This window comes from Perognathus longimembris, chromosome 13 (assembly GCF_023159225.1).
Source record: "Perognathus longimembris pacificus isolate PPM17 chromosome 13, ASM2315922v1, whole genome shotgun sequence".
Taxonomy (NCBI): Eukaryota; Metazoa; Chordata; class Mammalia; order Rodentia; family Heteromyidae; genus Perognathus; species Perognathus longimembris.
Genome location: NC_063173.1, coordinates 12300613 through 12322500, shown reverse-complemented (window position 1 = coordinate 12322500; position 21888 = coordinate 12300613). Strand labels below are relative to the sequence as shown.

The 21888-nt window shown below is 43.9% G+C and overlaps 1 protein-coding gene across 2 annotated transcripts in view; it reads right to left on the bottom strand.

Annotated features, from left to right (window-relative positions):
* Positions 1–21888, bottom strand: part of Clpb (caseinolytic mitochondrial matrix peptidase chaperone subunit B) — a 132153-nt gene that overhangs the window by 47290 nt on the left and 62975 nt on the right. For both annotated transcript variants that reach the window (XM_048361631.1, XM_048361630.1), the window contains one exon: positions 14689–14817. In XM_048361631.1, coding sequence (XP_048217588.1) covers positions 14689–14817 — 129 coding nt within the window. The remainder of the gene's footprint in view (positions 1–14688; positions 14818–21888) is intronic.

Sequence of the window (21888 nt, the reverse complement as noted above, 5' to 3'; positions counted from 1 at the left end):
CACATAAAATCACTGACCCAAACATGTGGAAATACCATTTGAAAAGAAGTTTGTTGTTTTGCAGACTGATGTCCATTTATGAACTAACTTATTCAATAAATATTAACTGACCATATCATGTGCTAAGGACAGTACAAGGTGCTGGGAACATAAGCACTACAGAACCAACTGAGAAATCACTGCAGAAATCACTGGAGAAGTACATTGATCAAGGAACTATAGAACTGTGTGTTCTAAGGGTGACAAAGAAATTATCCGGAATGGTTTAAGGATAGGGAAGGTGAGGTTCAGTGGTAGAAAAGTAACTAATAGTTGAAGAATGCTTTTTTTTAAATTGATTTGTTTCTTTTTTATTTAATTTATTTATTAATTGAACACAAATTTTTTTGACAAGGTGTTGTGCAAAAAGGGTACAGTTACATAGTTGGGCAGTGTGCACATTTCTTGTGATGTGAAGAATGCTTTTTAACTTGCAGTTAGGTATATTACAGGGCAAATACACACACACACACAATGAGTTTTCATGACAATCATATTTTATGGATAGGAAAATTTAGGCTTCGTAAGAGGGAAAGTCTTGCCTGAGGTGAGAGTGTTTGATTATGCACCAGGTTTTCTGATACCGGGTCACTACTTTCCACCTACCAACACAGGGTTCTGCTACTTCAAAGGGAGTACTTTAAGAGTATGTTTTGTTTTGTTTTTTTACAATCCTGGGGTTTACACTAGGGCCTGGACACTGTCCCTGAGCTGCTTTTGCTCAAAGCTAGCACTCTGCCACTTGAGCCACAGCACCACTTCCTGTTTTTTCTGTTTATGTGGTATTGAGGAATTGAACCCAGGGCTTCATGCATGCTAGGCAAGCACTCTACCACTAAGCCACATTCCCAGCCTCCTGCAGAATTTTTAAAGTAGCAAACTCCTTTCTTTACGTACTATTTAAGAGTTCATTTCCAACATATATTTTAGAAAGTTGTCTGCGGTCCAACCCCACAGAGAACATCCCTGTTTATTCTTTTTTTTTTTTTTTTTTTTTTTTGCCAGTCCTGGGGCTTGGACTCAGGGCCTGAGCACTTCCCTGGCTTCTTTTTTTTTTTTTTTTTTTGCTCAAGGCTAGCACTCTGCCACTTGAGCCACAGCGCCACTTCTGGCCGTTTTCTGTATATGTGGTGCTGGGGAATTGAACCCAGGGCCTCATGTATACAGGGCAAGCACTCTTGCCACTAGGCCATATCCCCAGCCCCCATCCCTGTTTATTCTTCCCAGGACACTGTCAGGCTACTCATTTTGGGAAGGGAACTTTGGTGCTGGCTCATTCATCTCCCAGTCTGATGCTTAGATGGGCCCTTTCTGCTGGCATTCTGCAGGCACTGACCTTCAATTTGCTATTTCCCTTTCTTCAAGCCCAGTGTGGCCCTTTTCCTGTCTATTCTTCCTCATAACACATGTCCTGGAAGCTGGCATAGGGCAGTTGACGCTGCCTTGGGAAATGTGAGTCCTACTCACAGTACCTGTTTCCAGGTACTGTGCAGGTGGAGGAGAACATGGAACTCAGAGCAGACCTGGTCCAGCCCAAGCTGACCTCTCCCTCACCCAGGGGAGCTTTGGCTGCCAGCTGCCACTGCTGGCAGTGATGAGCTCATGCCGGATGCCAGCCAGGCTCATCTGAGGGCTGCTTGGAGCCTATTAAAGCCTTGATGAAATGCAAGTGCCTGGATGGCAGGTGGTTCTGGAGAACATGGGCTCTGGTGACCAGGCACTCATCTCCAGGTCAGCCTTGTAGTGACTCCTCTCTCCACAGAAACAGGGACAGAGGAAATAAGCTTTCCCCAGGGATGAGCAAGGATATTTCCTCATTCTGAGCTGAGTAAAGGGCTAAGGTAGGATACAGGGCTCCAGAGACCACACAAACTGCAATTATAAATGCCACAGAGCACCTTCATTCAAAGTAGCCACTGACGTACTGTATATGATTTTGGTACACTGGATATTGTATATATGCTTATCTGAAACTAGAGAAGGGAAAGCAAAACGAGGGAGGGTATAACAAATGAAAAGAAATGTATTCACTACCTTATTATGTAACTGTACCCCCTCTGTAGATCACCTTGTCAATAAAATTTAATAAAACAACAACAACAACAACAACAAAAGTAGCCACTGAAGTGATAGAACCCTTTGGCTGACTATCTGCCCTCCACAGGACTCAAGCTAAATGACGGGCTAACATCTACAATTCTGATCTCAACATAAATGTCATTTGCTCAAGGAGGATGTCCCTTAGGCCCTTCAGATGACATTAGGTTCTCATTTTGTAGTGGCTTCTACTCTTCCATAATATATTTATATTATTAGCTAATAATTTAGTCACTTTGCCTATTTGATTCTACTAAACTTTAAGCTTTGCAAGGATGGGGAATTCAATAAATATTTGTTAAAATAATAACAGGAAATCAATGTAAGGGCGAGAGAGAGCTTGCACATAGGTAAGTTTTTAATAGCGCCTTTAAAAGGACACATATATACAACAGAGGGACTCATATTATCTACCACAGTAGCTATGGGGGCCAGTGAGGGCCCCTTGGTTCTCCCACATTTGCTGGTTTTGACTGACCCAGAGAATTTTGTTCTTTCTCAATCAACAGCATTGCTGAGGTATAATTATATATGGTAATGTTCATTCACCTATTTAAAGTACACAATTTTTCTAATATACACTTAGTACTATGTTTACAGTCAACAATTTACTTACAGATTATTTTCATACTCTTCCAAAGAAGCCTTGTACCCATTAGCAACTCCCTCCCTAACCATCCCTCAGTCAGCTGTACTGCTAGAACCAAGTGTTTTTAGGTAGGTACGAGCAATAAAGACACCTTTAGAATCCAATCAACAACATGATCTCTTCATTTTATAGATGAAAAGGTGAAGGTAAGAGAAGGGCTGTGAGCTATAGGGTGAGATGGTGAGAGAGCTGGGGCTGATCACAGTCCCTGAAACCTACACAGCCTCTGACCTCTCTGCCATGCCCTATGATCACATGTGCCCTGGACTCTACTCACTGCATTGGAGGGCAAAGGTCTCTGGGCTGCTCATTTGTCTCCCCTTTCTGCCCAGAACACCATGGAGCAGTGATAATTAACATTATGTCTGTGAACTGAACTCTGTTACCTGTCCTTGATGAGATACATAATAGCAACAGAGGGTTTCCATAAACTTTTTTTTTGGGGGGGGGGAGGGTTGGTTCTAGGGCTTTCTGGGCCTTGGTGCTCTTTCCTTTTTGCTCAAGGTGCGTGCTCTACCACTTGAGCCACAGTACCACTTCGGCTTTTCTGAAGAGTTCATTGGAGATAAGAGTCTCAAGGACTTTCCTGCCCGGGATGGCTTTGAACCATGATCCTCAGATCTCAGCCTCTTGAGTAGCTAGGATTGCTTCCATAAACATTTATAGGGACTTGTCAGAATAATTTTTATCTATGGAATCTAATGACAAATGTAGGCCTGGCTGTGGGTGCTGGTGGCTTACACCTTTAATCCTAGCTACTTAGAGACTGAGATCTGATACTCTTTTAGAAGCCAACCTCATGAGACACTTTTTTTTTTGGCTAGTCCTAGAGCACTGTCCCTGGCTTCTTTTTGCTTAAGGCTAGCACTCTGCCACTTGAGCCACAGCGCCACTTCTGGCCTTTTCTATATATGTGGTGCTGAGGAATCGAACCCAGGGCTTCATGTATAGGAGGCAAGCATTCTTGCCACTAGGCCATATTCCCAGCCAAGACACTCTTCTCTTCAATTAACAAGCAAAAAGCTGGAAGTGGAGATGTGGCTCAAGTGGTAGAATGCTAGCTTGAGTGAAAAAGCCATGAAGAAACTCTTGAGTTCACGCTCTAGTATCAGCAAAAAATGAAAAATAAAAAAAGGAAGGAAGGATGAACATATTTGCATGCTTTTGGAAAATTTCACTTAGTTTCCTTCCTTTCCTCCCTCCCTCACTTGTGATACTAGGACAAAGCTTCCAAGTGCTCTACCACTTGAGCCACACTACCAATCCACGCAACTTCACTTTTCTAATAATTCATATTTCATTTATTTTTATTGTGACAAATTCAACCACTATGGCCAACACCAACAATAAAGACAGCAGGGTTTTTTTTTTTTTTTTTTTTTTTTGCCAGTCCTGGACCTTGGACTCACTCAGGGCCTGAGCACTGTCCCTGGCTTCTTTTTGCTCAAGGCTAGCACTCTGCCACTTGAGCCACAGCGCCACTTTTGGCCATTTTCTATACATGTGGTGCTGGGGAATTGAACCAGGGCTTCATGTATATGAGACAAGCGCTCTTGCCACTAGGCCATATTCCCAGCCCAAGACAGCAGTTTTTTATGAACAGTGCCAGAAACACTGCTTTAAGCAATCCAGCCTTACTCCCTTCTGCATCCTGGAATCCCTTGCATGACTCCTCTGCATATGCATGCATCACGGGGGCCCTTGGGTCTTTTTAGCTGGACAACTTTTCGTGGATAACACACAGTCTTAGTTGACCGTAGCCATCCCTAAGATACTGATAATCATCATATTCAACTTAAAATCCTTTCTCTCTGAACCTTAGACCCATTTATCCAACTGACTGCTACCCACTGTCACAAGAGTCTGTGCAAGTTCCTTGATCTGTCAACAGCTACCTTCCATAATCACCTTCCATGTGCTGCTGTGAATTGCTTTTCTAGAAGCTGTGCATAGATCATCAGTAAGATAGAGACAAGGGTTCTATACCCATAAGACATCACCTGCTATGAGAGGAGAGATGGATGATAAAGATATAAACAAATAATCATCATCATTTTACAGACAGCAAGTGCCATGAAAAAAAGTAAAAATAGGGTAATATGACAGAAAGTGGCAGGAGTGCTACTCAGGGAGGGTCTCTCTGAGGAGAGGACTTTCAAGTTGAGACCTGAATGATGAAGTGGCAGTTCCAAAAAACAGTACTTCCCAATCCCTGGGAAAGAGTGCAAATGTCCCAAGATGGGAAGAGTTCAGTGTGAAATGAGGACAATGGAGGACCAGGATTACTGGAAAAGAGTGATGAGGGAGAAGATTGTAAAGACATGAGGTTGTAGAGTTCTAGGTGATGCAGGGGCTTCTAGGCTTGGGTAAGGAGTTTGCTTTTTTTTTTTTTTTTTTTTGGCCTTTTGTTGTGGTTTCAATGGCAAGCCAAAGGATAGTCTTAAATAGGAATATGGCATGATTCATGATTTAAAAAGATCATTCTGGCAATTTTTTTTGGAGGGTGGATTGAAAGGGACAAAAATGGAAATTCAGAGAATAGCCAGGAAGCTGTGATGGTCCAGGAAAGATGATAGTGGCTTAAAATGGGAGCTATAGTAATAGAGATGGCAAAAAGAGGGTAGATATACTTTAGAAGGACAGCTGAAAGGACTTTCAGAATGTATGAATATGGAGTATAAAGAGATGCTTCTTAAATTTGGGGCCTGAAAACAATTTTTAGTTAGTATTGGTTGGTGGATGATGGTAAAATTTATCCTACCAATGATAACACTGAGATATGGGAAAGATCAAGAGCTGGGGAAGTGGAATGAGCACTAGCTCTCATTTCTGAGAGGATTTTAGGCATTAAGGGATGCAGAGAAATGGGGTGAGAGCTAGAGTAAATATGAGGCCAAGGAAAATTTGGTTTGGCTTTGTTCTCATGATGGAGGAGATGAAGGCATATTTTATGCTAGTGGGAATGAAACCCCAAGGAAAAGAAAAAGAGATTGGGCAAGAGAAATGAGAACACAGGAGGGGCAAAGTCCCTGAGATGGCGAGAGGGAAGATGAGCAGGAGCCCAATGCAGCGGGAGGAATTTCTCTTGTGATAGAGAAGTAGTCTGCAGACAGGGCACAGATGCAGGGTCAGAGAATGCGATGCTGGGAGGATGAGGCAGTTCTCTTCGGAATGTGGCTCCTTTCCTTATGAAATATAAGAGGAAAAATGTCAGCATGGACTTTGGGATGGGGAGACTGGAAATGTGAGGACAGGAGGTCACAAAAAAGTTGTCATGGTCTAGAATAACAAAATGATTGTGTTCATTTAGCATAATCGGGTGGCTGGCAGTGTTTGAATTTATGGTCACAAATGTGAAGTCCAGTCCAGTTACTGTGGTTGTGTAGTTTTTCTTCCGCAGTATTCAGCTCATTCAAACACATGAATTAAAGAGAAAACTTGTTTTGACTACAGTTAGCATGTGTTGGGAGAATACAAAGAAAGAAAAAAGCAAGCAACAGGGAAGAACTTATCACCTCGAACCACAGAATCTTAAGGAGGGAAGGAAAGAACAAGCATGACATATACAGGCAAGTATGTAAGAGTACAGCTCAATGAATTTTCACAAAATGGGCACATCACATAACTAGGTAATACATCACCCCAGAAACCCTTTTGTGTCCTCTCACTGTCATTACATAGTCCCTTGAAAGTTAACCATTATCTTGGCTTTTTATATCACTCACTAGTTGTGTCTGCTTTGAACTTTAAAGTCAGGCATAAATACTCTTCTATGCTTGGCTGTGACCAGATATATGGCTTGTGAAATGTGAATTTAGCTACTGAATGGAAATTGGAAATCTTTCACATTAAACATGAAGCCTGTCCTGTTCCTCCTCTAAATTGTAATGGTTTCCCATTGAAGGATAAAGTGCAATTTCCTTAGGTATAGTTTGTCACAGTACCAGTTCCTGATTTCCATTCTTGCCCTCAGAGCCTTCCATCCATACCCTGGAGACGCAGTTTTTGTGAACTAGGGAGTACTACATGTACTGAAGTATTCTGAGTATTCTGTTTCATACTGTATGACTTTAACACAACGTCCCTCCTGCCTTTTTCTTATACTTTGGAAACTTTCATGCATTTTTTTAAGATTCAGTGTCAACACCAGCTTACATCAGACTTTCTTCTCTTTCTAGAGACTTAAGAATGTATTCTTTTTTTCTTTTTCTTTGCCAGTCCTGGGGTTGGACTCAGGGCCTGAGCACTGTCCCTGGCTTCTTTTTGCTCAAGGCTAGCACTCTGCCACTTGAGCCACAGCACCACTTCTGGCCGTTTTCTATATATGTGGTGCTGGGGAATCGAACCCAGGGCTTCATGTATAGGAGACAAGCACTCTTGCCACTAGGCCATACTCCCAGTCCTTAAGATGTATTCTTGCCAGCACTGGTGACTCATGCCTATAATCCTGACTACTCAGGGGGCTGGGATCTGAGGATTATGGTCTGAAGACAGCCCCGGCAGGGACGTCCATGAGACTGTTATCTCCAGTTAGTCACCAGAAAACCAGAAGTGGAACTGTGGTTCAAAGTAACAGGGGCTGGGAATATGGCCTAGTGGCAAGAGTGCTTGCCTCGTATACATGAAGCCTGGGGTTCGATTCCCCAGCACCACATATATAGAAAACGGCCAGAAGTGGCGCTGTGGCTCAAGTGGCAGAGTGCTAGCCTTGAGCTAGCCTTGAGCAAAAAGAAGCCAGGGACAGTGCTCAGGCCCTGAGTCCAAGGCCCAGGACTGGCAAAACAAAAACAAAAAAACAACAAAGTAACAGAGCGTTGGCCTTGAGCACAAGTACCCAGTGACAGTGCCCAACCCAAGATTAAGCCCCTATCACTGACCAAAAAAAAAAAAGTCTATTCTTCGTGATTCCCCCAGCACCTTCTATAGGTCTCAATTATTATACTAGAGAGTAATTCTTTGTTAAATGTCTGATTTACCATTGGAATATGAATTTCTTTTCTTTTTTTCTTTTCTTCCAGTCCTGGGCCTTGGACTCAGGGCCTGAGCACTGTCCCTGGCTTCTTTTTGCTCAAGGCTAGCACTCTGCCACTTGAGCCACAGTGCCACTTCTGGCCTTTTCTATATATGTGGTGCTGGGGAATCAAACACAGGGCTTCATGTATACAAGGCAAGCACTCTTGCCACTAGGCCATATTTCCAGCCCATGAATTTCTTTTTCTTTATCTCTTTTGTTATTATTATAAAGGTGAAGACTGAGTTTAAGAGCAAAGATGTTTGAATCGTGTTCATTTCCTTGGTGCCTAGGGCAGGGCCTGTGAAATATCCATAGCAAGTGTGATGGTTAATCTTGATTAATGACTGGAGTAGATTGAGAAACACCCAAGAGACTGGTAAAGTACACCAGTGGGTCAGTCTGTGAGGGCTGTCCCAGAGAGGATTAGTTAAGGGAGAGAGATTCAGTCCAGAAGCTGGGGGTTCAGAAAAAGTAAAAGTGGAGAAAGGACAAAAGCAGCTAGCACAGGCATATCCTTTGGTTTCTGGTTTCCATGAAGCGAATGGTCCTGCTCTGTCAAGCGCTCCCCAACATGATGAACTAAAACCTCTGGAAACACAAGCAAAACAAGTCCTTTAAACTGTTTGTTTCAGGTATTGTCATATATGGAAAGTATTATATAGGAAGTGTTTGATAAATGAAGGGAAAGTCCTGCCCAGAGGTTACACAGAATGCTTAGGTTAGAAGAGTCCTTGAGGTGCACTGTCTTAACTTCTTTATTTGATGAAGGAGAAAAGATTTGCCTAAGAGAGAAGGATTGGTAGCAGAACTAGAAGTTCTGATGATCCTTGGACGAGTGTTCTTTCCTGGTCTTTGCACTGCTGAAAATCACTGTGTGAAGTTTCAGTACAGCCTGAGGCAAAGAAAGCTGACTGCTCAACATCTGGTGGATAGGCAGATGGACAGACAGTGAAGTGAAACAAGAGATAGAATTCAAAGTGTTGGGTCCTGGTGACAGCTAACCTGCTGCTGAATGGGGCGATGCCAGTACTGGGAAGGCTTTTTGCCTCGGGCGGGCTGGGGAGAATTTAAGGGCTCATTTCAGTTCATAGTGGCTGGTTAACACTGACAAATGAGCTATGTAGGGGAGGGGGAGGTCCACAAAGAGCCAAGAAAGTAGTTATAAAAGAGGCAGAGGGAGGGTCCAGAGAAAGTGCTATCAAGTTTTAGGAGGCTCAAGTATTTCTGAGGTGAGAAAAGGAAGCAACACTGGCACTCAGGGAAGAAGAGGTCATTACTATGATTTTTTCCAAGTTGTAAAAAGTAAGCCAGACCCAAAGGAACATAGACTCTATGATTTCCCTTATTGGTAATAATTAGTACACGTCTAGGACACTCCTAGCAGAAGCTCACAATAGCTCAATAGCTATGTACATATGAATACATAAGATGATGCTAAGCAAAATGAAATCCAAGTTATGGGAATAAGTGGCTTATCATTGTTGTTATTTTCAACGTACCATGTGAAAATATGCCATTTTCTTTTGTCTTTCTTCCCTATGGTTTTATTCCTGATGTCACTATAACTGATTTTGGTACCTTGGGTATTGTATATACATTTATCAGAACTAGGGAAGGGAAGGGGAACATTAAAATGGAGAGACAAAGGGTAAAGGCTAACCAGTGCAACAGCAATACTTAGAAGATAATATACTATAAACCAACTGTCCAACTTGGGGCACTGGTGTGGGGGGGATTAGGGAGGGAGGAAGGTAGGAAAGATGAGGGAGGAGTTAACAAGTTTGATAAGAAATGTACTCACTGGACTTCTATCTCCAATGAACTACTCAGAAGCAGCTGGAAGTGGAGCTGAGGCTCAATGGTAGAACACTGGCCACAAGCAAAAGAAGCTGTACGACAGCGCCAAGCCCTGAGTTCAAGTCCCAGGACAGGCACAAAACAAAAACAAACAAAAACCCTGAAAGCTAAGTCAACTGTACAACTCATGGAAGGAGAGGGAAATGGGGAAGGGGGAGGCAGGGGATAAATGAGGGAAGAGGTAACAAGTTGGATAAGAAAATGTACTCACTGTCTTACCTATGAAACTGTAACCCCTCTGTACATCACTTAGACAATAAAGAAATAAATAAACAAAAACAAAAAAGAGGTCATTAGCTCATACGTAGGGTTCCATAAGGCCAATATATTAGGATATTAAGAATAGGTGGGCCAGGAAGCAAAGATACCTTATCTTCCAAGAGAAAACTTGTAGAAGCTTTGTGAGTTATCAGTACATCTAAAAATGTACTAAATAATGCACAGGGCATTGCAGCAAAGGAGTTGGAAACAAAACAAAACAAAGAAAGGACACTCAGCCAGGCCCTGGTGGCTCACGCCTGTATCCTAGCTACTCAGGATGCTGAGATCTGAGGATTGCAGTTCAAAGTCAGCCCAAAGCCAGTCCAGGCAGCCAAGTCCATGAGACTTTTATTGCCAATAAACTACTCAAAAAGGTGAAAAATGGAAGCTGTGGCTCAAGTGGTAGAGCACTTGCCTTGAGTGAAAGAAGCTCAGGAACAGTGCCCAGGCCAGGAGTACAAGCCCCAGGACCTGGGGGGGTGGTGGAGGGGAGGATGACACTCTCTTGGCCTTCACTCAAGTTCCAAGAGAGACGGAAAATGACAGAAAAGAAAGGTGGCATGAGGACTGGGGACTGGTTGGCATGAACACTTCAATCAACCTGAGAAAATCTTAGAGGGACATGAGGAGCAGAAAGACCAGCAAGGTAGAAACAACGGTTGGACAGGATTGCCAGGATGGTTAGGGGAATTTCATGTTAGACCAGTCTAAAAGGTCAAGATGGTTAGGATTCTTCCCAGTCATATAATACAGCTGTGTTTTAAATCCAGGTCTGTCTGACCTTAAAGCTTGTGCTAGTTTTCCTATGTATGGAGGGCCTCCTGAAGATGAACTAACCAGTGACCTTAAACAGTCTATGCTAAGTTCTGGTCCAGTACTGGACAAGTATGGAGGAGGAAGTATCAGTAGACCATTCAAGTAGAAAAGGCTTGCTGAAGGAGGGAGGCTTTGAAGAGTCCAAGGATTCAGATGAGAAAAGAGGGTTAAGAGGGTGGGAATGTTGTAGATAGAGACAGCTGCCAGGATGACAATCTGACTTTTGTATTGAAGTCGTAATACATAATCATTATCTATCATGGAGCACCTACTATGTGCCTTTTATACATGGTGTTCCTGTTAGTAGGTGTGCTTTTACATGTAAGAAAATCGACGCTTTGAGTGTTGAGGTAGCATTTCCAAGCCAAACCAACTAGTAGGAGGTAAGAAGCTGGGACAGAAACCTAGGTGGGCCTGACTCTATTTCTCCTTGCTGCCTCCTATGGGATGGAAGATGTCCACATTATCAGCCTGATGTGTTGCCTGAGCTTTCTCTCAGCTTAAATGAAGACTTGAGGCTAGAAGGCAGCAGCTTTCCCCATCTAGTTCTTACCCTCTTTGATTCTAAAGCACCTAAAGCCTTGTGGACTAAAAAATTCTGAGAATGGTTGTGTGGGCCTTGTGAGCAAAAGCTGGCCTCTGTGCCTAGGCCTAACTTGTTTCTTGCAGAGACAACTTCCTTCTAAGTTGCTATGGCAAAGCTGGTGGCCAGAGCAGGTTGATGAACTATGTAACTTATGGGGGCAGGGATGGGAGGGGGAAACTGGGGAAAAGCAAAGGGAGAGGAACATTGTCCAAAAAGAACTATACTCATTACCTGACTTCTGAAATGGTAATCCCTCTGTATAATACCTTAATTCAAGGCAAGCACTGTACCACTGGGCCATATTCCCAGCCCTTGTATAATACTTTAATAATAAATAAAATTATATTTTTAAAAAATCAAGAAAGCTGTTGGGCAGGAAGTCAGACCTTTTTGGAGAAGGATCAGCTGAAGTGAAGATTAGAAATGTTATAAGCAACAGCCCCTAGGACAGGAGCCACAGGATGGATCCTGCCTCTCGGTTGGCTGCTCACACACACAGGCAGACCAAGGGAGGTCAAGGAGGGGAGAGAGGTCAGAAGTTGGCAAGCCTGCAGGGCCTGAGTGATGGCCACTTGTTTAGATCTGGAGGAGAGAAACAAGTGGGCTAATGGTTTTGGCCCTTGGGGTTGGGAGGCTAGGGTGTGGGGTATAAATGGATGTTGGCTAAAAAGGCAGGTGGGGGAAAGGCAAAGGTGGGGGCTCAGGGTATCCGTTCCAAGTCACCAGGCAGGAACCATGCCCCTGGAATGGCTCAAAGGGGCAGCCTTGGCCTGGGGGATAAGGGTGGGGGGAACTTCATAAAAGCCCCTCTCCTCTTCATTTCAAAGGTATTCGATCTGGAAGGCAGGCACAAGGGGTTTCTTGTAGAGTGAACTGTCTGGGGGTTGGGGGAAGCAGGGAAATAAACCAGGAGACAAAGGCTGGGAGTACTGACTTTCAGGCATGGCAGAGAGAAACCCCATGATGCATGCTCCAGCTCTTAGCTACAAATGTATCACCAATAAGCTTTCCAAAGGACAAACTAAGGAACATCTGCCTGGGGACTTTTTCTAAACCTGTGCCACTGAGAACAGTGAGTCCTCACTAAGAAAGGATCTGGGGCCACATAAAGGAGCAGCCCTGTTCTTCCCAGCTATGTGCCTCAGACCAAGGCTTGTTTTGGTTCAGATCCTTTGGAGACAGGCATATGGGCCAGGCCTAGGCTTAAAGTAAATGTGGTTGTGGCTGATAGGAGGTGGCAGGATTGGAGGTTCCTAGGAAGTCTATCCAGTCACAGATGATCTATGATGTTGGACCTGGCAGGCAAAGGCTTTAGGTTGCAAATAATTTTTTGGGAAGACAGCTTTTTGAAGAAGTGACAGATGTTACAGAGATCACAGCACATTAATTTTTTTGTACCAGGCTACTATTTTTGCTTTTTATCTATTTATTTTTGGATGGTCATGGGACTTGAACTCAGGACCTAGGTGCTATCCCTGAGCTCTTTTGCTCAGGGCTAGCACTCTACCACTTTGAGCCACTGAGCCACTTCCATTTTTCTGGTGGTTAACTGAAGAGAAGAGTCTCACAGACTTTCCTGCCTGGCCTTGAACTATAATCCTTAGATCTCAGCCTCCTGAGTAGCTAGGATTACAGGCGTGAGCTAACCAGTGCCTGGCTTGGCTTAGCTTTTTTTGTTGTTAAAAAAAAAAAAACAACTGGGGTTCTACTCCTGGCCTTTACTATACCTCTGCTTCCAGCCTGTTTGTTTTTTGTTGATTATGGGGTCTGAACTTTGGGCCTGGACACTGTCCCTGAACTTTTTTATTTGAGGATGGTACTTTACCACTTTGAGTCACAGCACCACTTCTGGTTTTCTGGTGGTTAATTGTAGATAAGAGTTTCATAGCCTTTCCTGTCTGGGCTGGCTTTGAACTGCGATCCTCAGATCTCAGCCTCCTCAGTAGCTAGGATCACAGGCCTCTAAGTGCTTCTACTGCACTCTATTGAGCCTCTAGTGCCTGGCCCAGGTTTTTGTTGGTTCATTGGAAGATTTCATCTCTTGGATTTGTCTGCTTGGGCTAACTTTGAACCTTTGTCCTCACTCAGATCTCAGCCTGAGCAGCCAGGTGTGAGCCACAAGTAGCCTAGATCACAGCTCATTAAAAAGAAGGTTCCACCAGTTAGATCTGAAGTAGAATGGAATGGACTACCTGGGGGAGGAAAAGCAGGATCCCTCAGTTTCTGAGAGAATTGGAGGGAATGCTAGCCAGCTATTGGAGGAGTTTCTGTATAAAGGAAGGAAGGCAGGGCTGGGAATATGGCCTACTGGTAAAGTGCTTGCCTCGCATACAGGAAGCCCTGGGTTGATTCCTCAGCACCACATATATAGAAAGAAAAGCCTGAAGTGGCGCTGTTGCTCAAGTGGCAGAGGCTAGCCTTGAGCAAAAAGAAGCCAGGGAAGGTGCTCAGGCCCTGAGTTCAAGCCCCAGGACTGGCAAAAAAAAAAAAAAAAAAAAAAGGAAGGCAGTTATCAGTGTGGCCCACAGTAATTTGAAGGAACTTTTCAGCTCTTATGTTCCATAGAGAATGATCTCTAGGAGGAAGTTGGGGTTCAGCTCCAAGTATGGGTCTATACAGCCCTCAGGAACTGGAAGGGCGAATGTGCACAGAGAGTCCTGTGCCATGTACTCAACTTAGGGGCCTGGCACCACACATGCTGACAAGAAACTTGCCTCTGGAGCTTCTCAGAGAGGCTGAACTGGGGCTAGGGAAAGTAGCAGTGCCTGGAAGGTGTCTGACAGGAACTGACAGGTAACTCAGTAGCAGACATAGACCTATTGTCCCTTCAATTATCCATTATTCATCAAGTATTTATGGAGTATGTACCACCAAACACTATGTCAGTTCTATGTGGACACCTAAGCATTTTTGCCTTCAGAGAACTCAAGAGTCAAGTTAGGGAGAAGACTACTGGACAAGCAAAACCAATTTCACATTGTGGACTGTAGTGATGGAAAACAGGTTTGTGTGATACACAGTAATAGAGGGCCTAAGGGGGAACCGCAGTGGGAGTGGGATCGAAGACAGCTTTGTCCTGGAATGGTAGGGATTCCTATGGATGCCCTCTGCTCCTGACGTTGCTTTGCAGGTTATGGAGGAAGGGGAAAGAGACATTTTGAAGGAGAACAACATTACCAAGGCAACTCTCACAGCTTATGTCGACAGGCAAGGTGGTATGCGGTACCACAAACATGGGACAAATTACACATGTTGTCAGTCTCAGAAATGTAGCTCAAAGAGAGTAACAACAGGCACTGGGGAAGCAGGCCATTTCCAGAGTGGGAACCCTGCTAACCTCAGCCAGCCCCTCCTTTACCCAGCTCTCACCTCCATCAAGCAGTTCTTTGACAGTGCTGAAGTCATCAGCCAAGACAGCATAGTGCAGGGCTGTGCAACCCTTGAAACTGGCACGGTTGTTCAGCCGGTTGTTGAAATCATCCTCCCGGGTGACCAAGACTGTGGGGGAGGAAAAAGAACATAAAACCTTCCATTATAAACAAATATGTGTGCCTTGTCTATCTCCTTCCCCTCCCTTCTTTCTTTTCTTTTTGAGACAGAGTTTCACTACATAGTCCAGGCCTACACTATCCTTTCCCCTCAGACTCCTGAGATCTGGTATTACAGGTATGCATCACCATGTTTTGCTCTCATGACCTTTTTTTTTTTGGCCAGTCCTGGGCCTTGAACTCAGGGCCTGAGCACTGTCCCTGGCTTCCTTTTACTCAAGGCTAGCACTCTGCCACTTGAGCCACAGCGCCACTTCTGGCCATTTTCTGTATATGTGGTGCTGGGGAATTGAACCCAGGGCCTCATGTATACGAGGCGAGCTCTCTTGCCACTAGGCCATATCCCCAGCCCTCTCATGACTTTTTGATTCATTAATTCTCTAATTGACCTACTCAACTATAAATGCCACATAACTACATGCCCGGCCATCTTTACTGGGCAGTTAGTTCTACAAGTGAGTACTGACATCTACTATGTGTTAGGAGTCTAACATGGATCTTGGATACGTGAAATGAATCCACTATGGTCCTTGACTTACTCGGATGGGGGAGGAAGACACTAAGCAGATATTTAGAGCACTGTTTGAAATAAATGCTATGTTAGGGGTATAATGGATTGATAAAGAAAACCAGAAGAGAGCTAAGCTCAGCTTGGGCAGATCCTTGAAGCTGGGAGTCTGGCAGGGTAAGAAGCAGCAATGTAGGAGATCAAGGTAGGGAAGATTGAGGCAGGCACAGAGGCTCAACTCAGCAGAGGGGTAACACAGCTCTCTGTTCTGATTGTTAATAACCTAGTAAGTGATTTAACATTTAAATCTTTCCTTTTTACAAAATCAAATAAAGAACTGAAATTATTGAAGAAGGGCCACAAGAAAAGGGCCTAATGTAGCAGTGTGATAAAATACTTCCCCTGGCAATTTCCCCTCCTTTTTTTTTTTTTTTTTTTTAACCCTCAGTACATACTGGTAAGCATTTTTGGAAGGTCAGAACAAGAATTTTATATGGGCACAGAACCAGAAAAACGAAACAAAACCAAACCCTAGGCTCACTTAAACTGGGCACCAGTGGCTCAAACCTGTAATCTGAGTGGGAGGATTATAGCCTGAAGCCAGCCTGGGCAGGAAAGTTCCTGAGACTCCTATCTCCAATTAACTACCAAAAAGCTGGAAGTGGCTCAGGTGGTAGAACACCAGCCTTGAGCAAAAGGCCCTGAGTTCAAGCCCCCAATACACACACAAACAAAACAAAACCCACCTAGATTCACTCTGAGTCTCCATCTCCCACTTGATATATAAAATAATTAAAATCTTTAGGCTGGGTGGTCGGTCACACACATTCCTATTCACCCGGAATGTTCCTGGTGTGTACTTGTCATGTTGGACAGGTTGAGAATAGATAATAAACCACAAGCTTACCCACCTCTCAGGCTCTGCCATAGGAGACAAAATAACACAAAGCAGCTTCTATTCTGCTCTGGCGACAGGGTTTCTGCATCATGGAGAAATTATCTGGGTAACTGTCCTATGCTCCCTCCTGAGATGAGTTCGTTGGGGCTAGAATTTGGGTCCTGCCTACCTGTACTCCTTCCCTAGTTCATGGCATAAGACCTGCAAAGGGCAGACTCCTCTCACTTCCTGTGGGATAAAGAAGTATGTCCAGACAAAAGGTGGTCTTGCCTACACAGTCAAGAGCATGGGACAATTCTGAAGCTATTCTTTTCCAAGTGCTCTCTGAGTGGAGTCAGTGCAGGTCCCTCCTCCTGTAATACTAAATACCCCTCTAGAGTTCTGAATGCTAGAAGACTATCATGCCTCTAACACTTAATTCCATTTACTGACCTCCTCTGTGCCAAGCATGGTCATGGCACAAGGTTAGTCTTATTTAATTCTCACAATTATCCAACACAGTAGATACTGCCTATTTTATAGGTGAGGAAATTGAAGCTCAGAGGTCATGCAGTTAATAAGTTTGAGGGAGAAGCTGGGCATAGTGGTGCATACTTGTAGTCCTAGTTACTTGGGAGGCTGAGCTGGGAGAATTGCTTGAGCTCAGAAACTTAAAGCATGACTAGGTAATAGAGCGAGAATCCAAATACCTCAAAATACAAGTATGTGAGAGAGGGTTAGCATCCAAGTCTAATATGAATCCCCATTTTTCATATCATGCCGTCACACTCATTTTGCAGAAGAGGGCATCAGAACCCAGATAAAGTTGTGATTCCAGCTCCCCCCTCCCCCACCTCTGTTTCCTGCTTGGTGGAAGTGTGGATCTTACCCTTACCAGAAAATGGCCTAAGGTCTATTATACTAGCACCCAGATAAATGAGACTGAGTGAGTAGAAGCTATACCACACTATCTGGTACATGTATAAAACCAAGAGTCAACCAGTTGTTTTTTACTCTAGACAAGAGCTCTCAGGCTGCCCCAGCCCTTACTCCAACCTTGCTCATGCCTTTTTCTGGAAAGAACAGGAAGCAGCTAGTGTACAAGTCCCATGTGTAGTGGCACCTACACTTTTCCCAGAAGAGCCCTTTAGGACCTAATCAGAGATTACTAACTCTTAGTCACAAATAATCTTAGCAAATCATGCCAGAGAAGGATGCAAGAAGGCAGTAGAGAATACTTTAGAATCAAGTAGATTGATGACAATCAAGCACTGGCCAGGCAGGGAGAAAAAAGAACAGGGCAATGAAGAGCTGAAAAAGGAATTCAGAGCACAGCACCTCAACAGGCCCTAAGGGCATCACTGAACTGACACATTGGACATTAACTGCTGGATATAATGATGAACCTGAGGAAAAGTGATAGTTGGCTCAAGAAAGCAGGAAGGGTATAATCTATTTTACTAGGAAAACACATCATTCATTCAACAAACAATGTTTAATGAGCACCAATACATGGTGGTAGCTTCTGGAGATAAAATAATGAATAAGACACAAGCTCCCAACTTTACAAAATTAACTGTCTAATGCAAGAATCACATCACTGAGGAGACTAATTATAATATGCTTTCACAAATACAATGATAGAACTATACAGGGTGCTTACAATAAAAAGATGATGACCTTAAGGAACACAGCTAGGGACTAATTTGGCTCATATGTCAGCAGAGTACTAGTGTCACAGCCCAGCTAAGGAGGAATATCCACAAAAGGGCTCCCACTCCACCCCAACATCCATCTCTCCCTGGCCCCTTCCTCATGCTCTCTCTTCCCTCAGTGCTTCTGGTTGGGCTTTTTTTTTTTAAACTGTATTTTTTGTCTTTTATTTTTTGGTACTGGGAATCAAACCCAGGATGTTGCACTTGTTGGGCAAGCACTTTGCCACTGAGCTACATCCCAGCCCCCCTTAGAGCTTTTGACAATGTTATTCTACCACCTGTGACATCTTCCTGTCCCCCGGACTCCTTCAGTTACTTCCTCCAATGATTCATTCTAAGCTAGAGATAGTTTTGCTCCCGAGAATGTCTTCCGTGTCTTGGGCCTTTCCAATTACAGAATTTGTTACATTCTATTGCAATACTTGAGAATCTGCTTTCCTATCATACCAGAAGCCCAACAAGGACAGGCAATGTGACTGTCTTCTTCACACTTGTACCCCATAGTACACCACAGTGTCTGGTCATAACCCCGTATTTGACAAATACTTGTGAATCAACAAATCATCACAAATTGACTGCCCTTAATCCCCAAATCAGGAATCTAAAATGCTCTTAAGTCCAGAACTTTTTGAATGCCAACATGAGGCTCCAAAAGTTTTTATTTTACCAGGTTCACACCTGTAATCCGGGCTAAACGGGAGGTTGAGATATGAAGACTACATTTCAAAGTCAGCCCAGGCAAGAAAGTATGTGAGAGTCTTATCTTTAATAAACCACCAAAAAAAGTTGGAAATGAAGCAGTGGTTCAAGTGGTAGAGTACTAGCCTTGAGCAAACAAGCGCAGGGACATGCCCAGACCCCTTAGTTCAAGCCTCAGGACTGGTACCAAAAAGAAAAAAAAAAATCATTGCTTTTGAAATAATAATAGTGGAAGAATGGAGTGTGGCAGTTAAAAAAAAAAAGTGAGCTCTTGGGCTGGGAATGTGGCTTAGTGATAGAGTGTTTGCCTAGCATGCATGAAGCCCTGGGCTTGATTCCTCAGTACCACATATGTAGAAAAAGCCGGAAGTGACACTGTAGCTCAAGTGGTAAGAGTGCTAGCCTTGAGCAAAAGCAGCTCAGGGACAGTGCCCAGGCCCTGAGTTCAAGCCCAAGGACTGGCAAAATAAAATAAAATAAAATAAAACAAAACAAGCTCTAGAGATAGACTTTATGTTTGAATCACAGTCTTAATTTACTATGTTATCTTGCCCAGTTCACCTGTCTCAGCTAAATTCCTTAAGCTGTTAATGAAAAAACAAGAATATTCCCCCATACTCTGCATCCCTGTACATCTTCTTCCTCTCAGAAAGGCACAGGGAGCATGAGAACGTAGGTTGGGGGCTTCAGACCTGTTTCACTTGCCAGCACTCAGCCGTTTCTTCTTTGTAGCTTTTTTTCCCCCACTGAAGTCTTGTTAAACTCCTGCAATAGTAGGGTTCTGAAGAACACTGGAAGTTCAGTAGTGCATTATAATCTATCATGCATTCTCATTTCTTTTTTCTCTGTGAGGTGTAAGCTTAGGCTCCCATTTTATACAAGAGGGCACTGAAGTTCAGGAAATGACACTAGCAGTGGTAGAGCAGGAATCTAGGGTCTAGTTCATGCTCTTAGCACTCAGCTCTTTCCCCAGATCACCCTGACTGCTGAAGACTCTGTTTATTAAGTTCTCTTCACAAGCCACAAAATGAGGCTGAAGGCAAAATCATGTCTGAGGAGAGAACAGCATCTCTTTTTTTTTTTTTTTTTTTTTGCCAGTCCTGGGCCTTGGACTCAGGGCCTGAGCACCGTCCCTGGCTTCTTCCCGCTCAAGGCTAGCACTCTGCCACTTGAGCCACAGCGCCGCTTCTGGCCGTTTTCTGTATATGTGGTGCTGGGGAATCGAACCTAGGGCCTCGTGTATCCGAGGCAGGCACTCTTGCCACTAGGCCATATCCCCAGCCCAGAACAGCATCTCTTGAAACATATCATGTTGTTTCCCCACCATCACTGTGGAAGAAAGCAAGCCCATGGAAGCTGGAGGGATTCTTCTAAGCCTGTCTCAGCTGGCCATGAAGGTGGTTTTTGGAGTCCCTGTGTTTATAGCCTGTCTTCAATTAGTGAAGCATCTCCTTCCCAACAAAGACATTTTCCAGCCTGTCTCCAGCACAGAGGGAGACAGACCTAGACAGACCTCCCCTCCTAGCCAGCCAATCCTTTTCTCTGCAGGAGACACTAAATCCCTGGGCCACAGGAGGAACGACAGCCACCACTGTGAACTTTCTGCCCTATCTGGGTCTCCGATGTTTAGAATCTATGTGCCTGGGTGCATTATCCAGAGTCAATCTGGCAGTTTGTGGCAAGTCTGTGTCCAAAGTATACCCTGCAGCCTCCTCAGACTGACCAGGGCCAAGGAGTCAGTGGAGGTGAAAAGCAAGTCCCCGATGCCCTTTATGGAGCCCTGGCCACTTCCTAGCACCGCTTAACCCACAAAATCTACTGTCTCTCATAATGAGAAATAGCTGTTCAAGGGAAAGGTGTTACGTAGTGTGAATCTTAGTTTTGCCATTTACTAAATTCTGATTAAAAGATTAAAAAATCATCACTATGAACATTCAGTCATGCTTTCTCCTATGGGTTAGATACTAGGACCCAGCTGTGGCTTCTGTTCTCACATTGCTGAGACTCTTAGGGGAAAACTTTTATTTTATTTATTTTATTTTATTTTATTTTTTGGCCAGTCCTGGGCCTTGGACTCAGGGCCTGAGCACTGTCCCTGGCTTCTTCCCGCTCAAGGCTAGCACTCTGCCACTTGAGCCACAGCGCCGCTTCTGGCCGTTTTCTGTATATGTGGTGCTGGGGAATCGAACCTAGGGCCTCGTGTATCCGAGGCAGGCACTCTTGCCACTAGGCTATATCCCCAGCCCTGGGGGGAAAACTTTTAGTAGCATATATTAGCTGTACAAGGAGGCTTTCAGTGTGACATTTCCAGATATATCCTGATCACCTCACTCCCTAATAGGGAAGATTTTAAAGCAAGGTATGAGTTGTCCCCAGAGAATAAGCACTTTATTTCCTGCTCACTTGTTCAAGGGAAAGGTCAGTCAAGTGATGAGTCTTACTCTCTTAGGCTCAGCCTCCTGCCCACTCTCAGTTGCCTTTTAATATGCTGAGTTGTCCAGTAGTGCCCTAGCCATCAAAGACACATGCCTGTGTCAATGAGAGGGCACCCCTATACCTAGTAAGACAATCATGATAATAACCTTTAACATTCAAGCGAGATTTTACAGTCTAAGATACTACTTCCTCTGGGCCCTAGTGGCTCATGCTTGTAATCCTAGCTACTCAAGAGACCGATATCTAAAGATGGTGGTTTGGTCTTCTTCCAAATTGTTCTTGATATATTTTGCTTTTGTTATTTTTTCAATAGGGTCTCACATTTATGCTAGCCTATTTTTTTTTAAACTTCCTGGGTAGTGAGGATGATAGGTATGTGCCATCACACCCAACTTTTATTGATTGAAAAGGGTCTCAATAATTTCTTGCTTGGGTTGGCCTCAAACTGTGACCCTCCGATTCCTGACTCCCATGTAGCTTTACAACACTCAGCTGAAGAAATGCCATTTTTAAAAATTAGTGTATTCTCTCTGTCCTGTAACCTGAGATATATCCACATACCTGGTGGCTTTCTGAACATTCACCTAGCTATAGTCAACTTCTTAAGGCAGAAGTTCTACCTCTCCTTTCCTTGTTCCTTTCTGCTGGTCAAAGGTCCCATAAAGGGACCCTAGTGATCTTACCATGAATCCTCAGTGAACAGTACTATGTACTAGAAAGGGGTTGGAGTTAGAAAGCTTCATACTGGGAAGCAAGACCTCACCTTGTGACTGTGGTCAGAATACT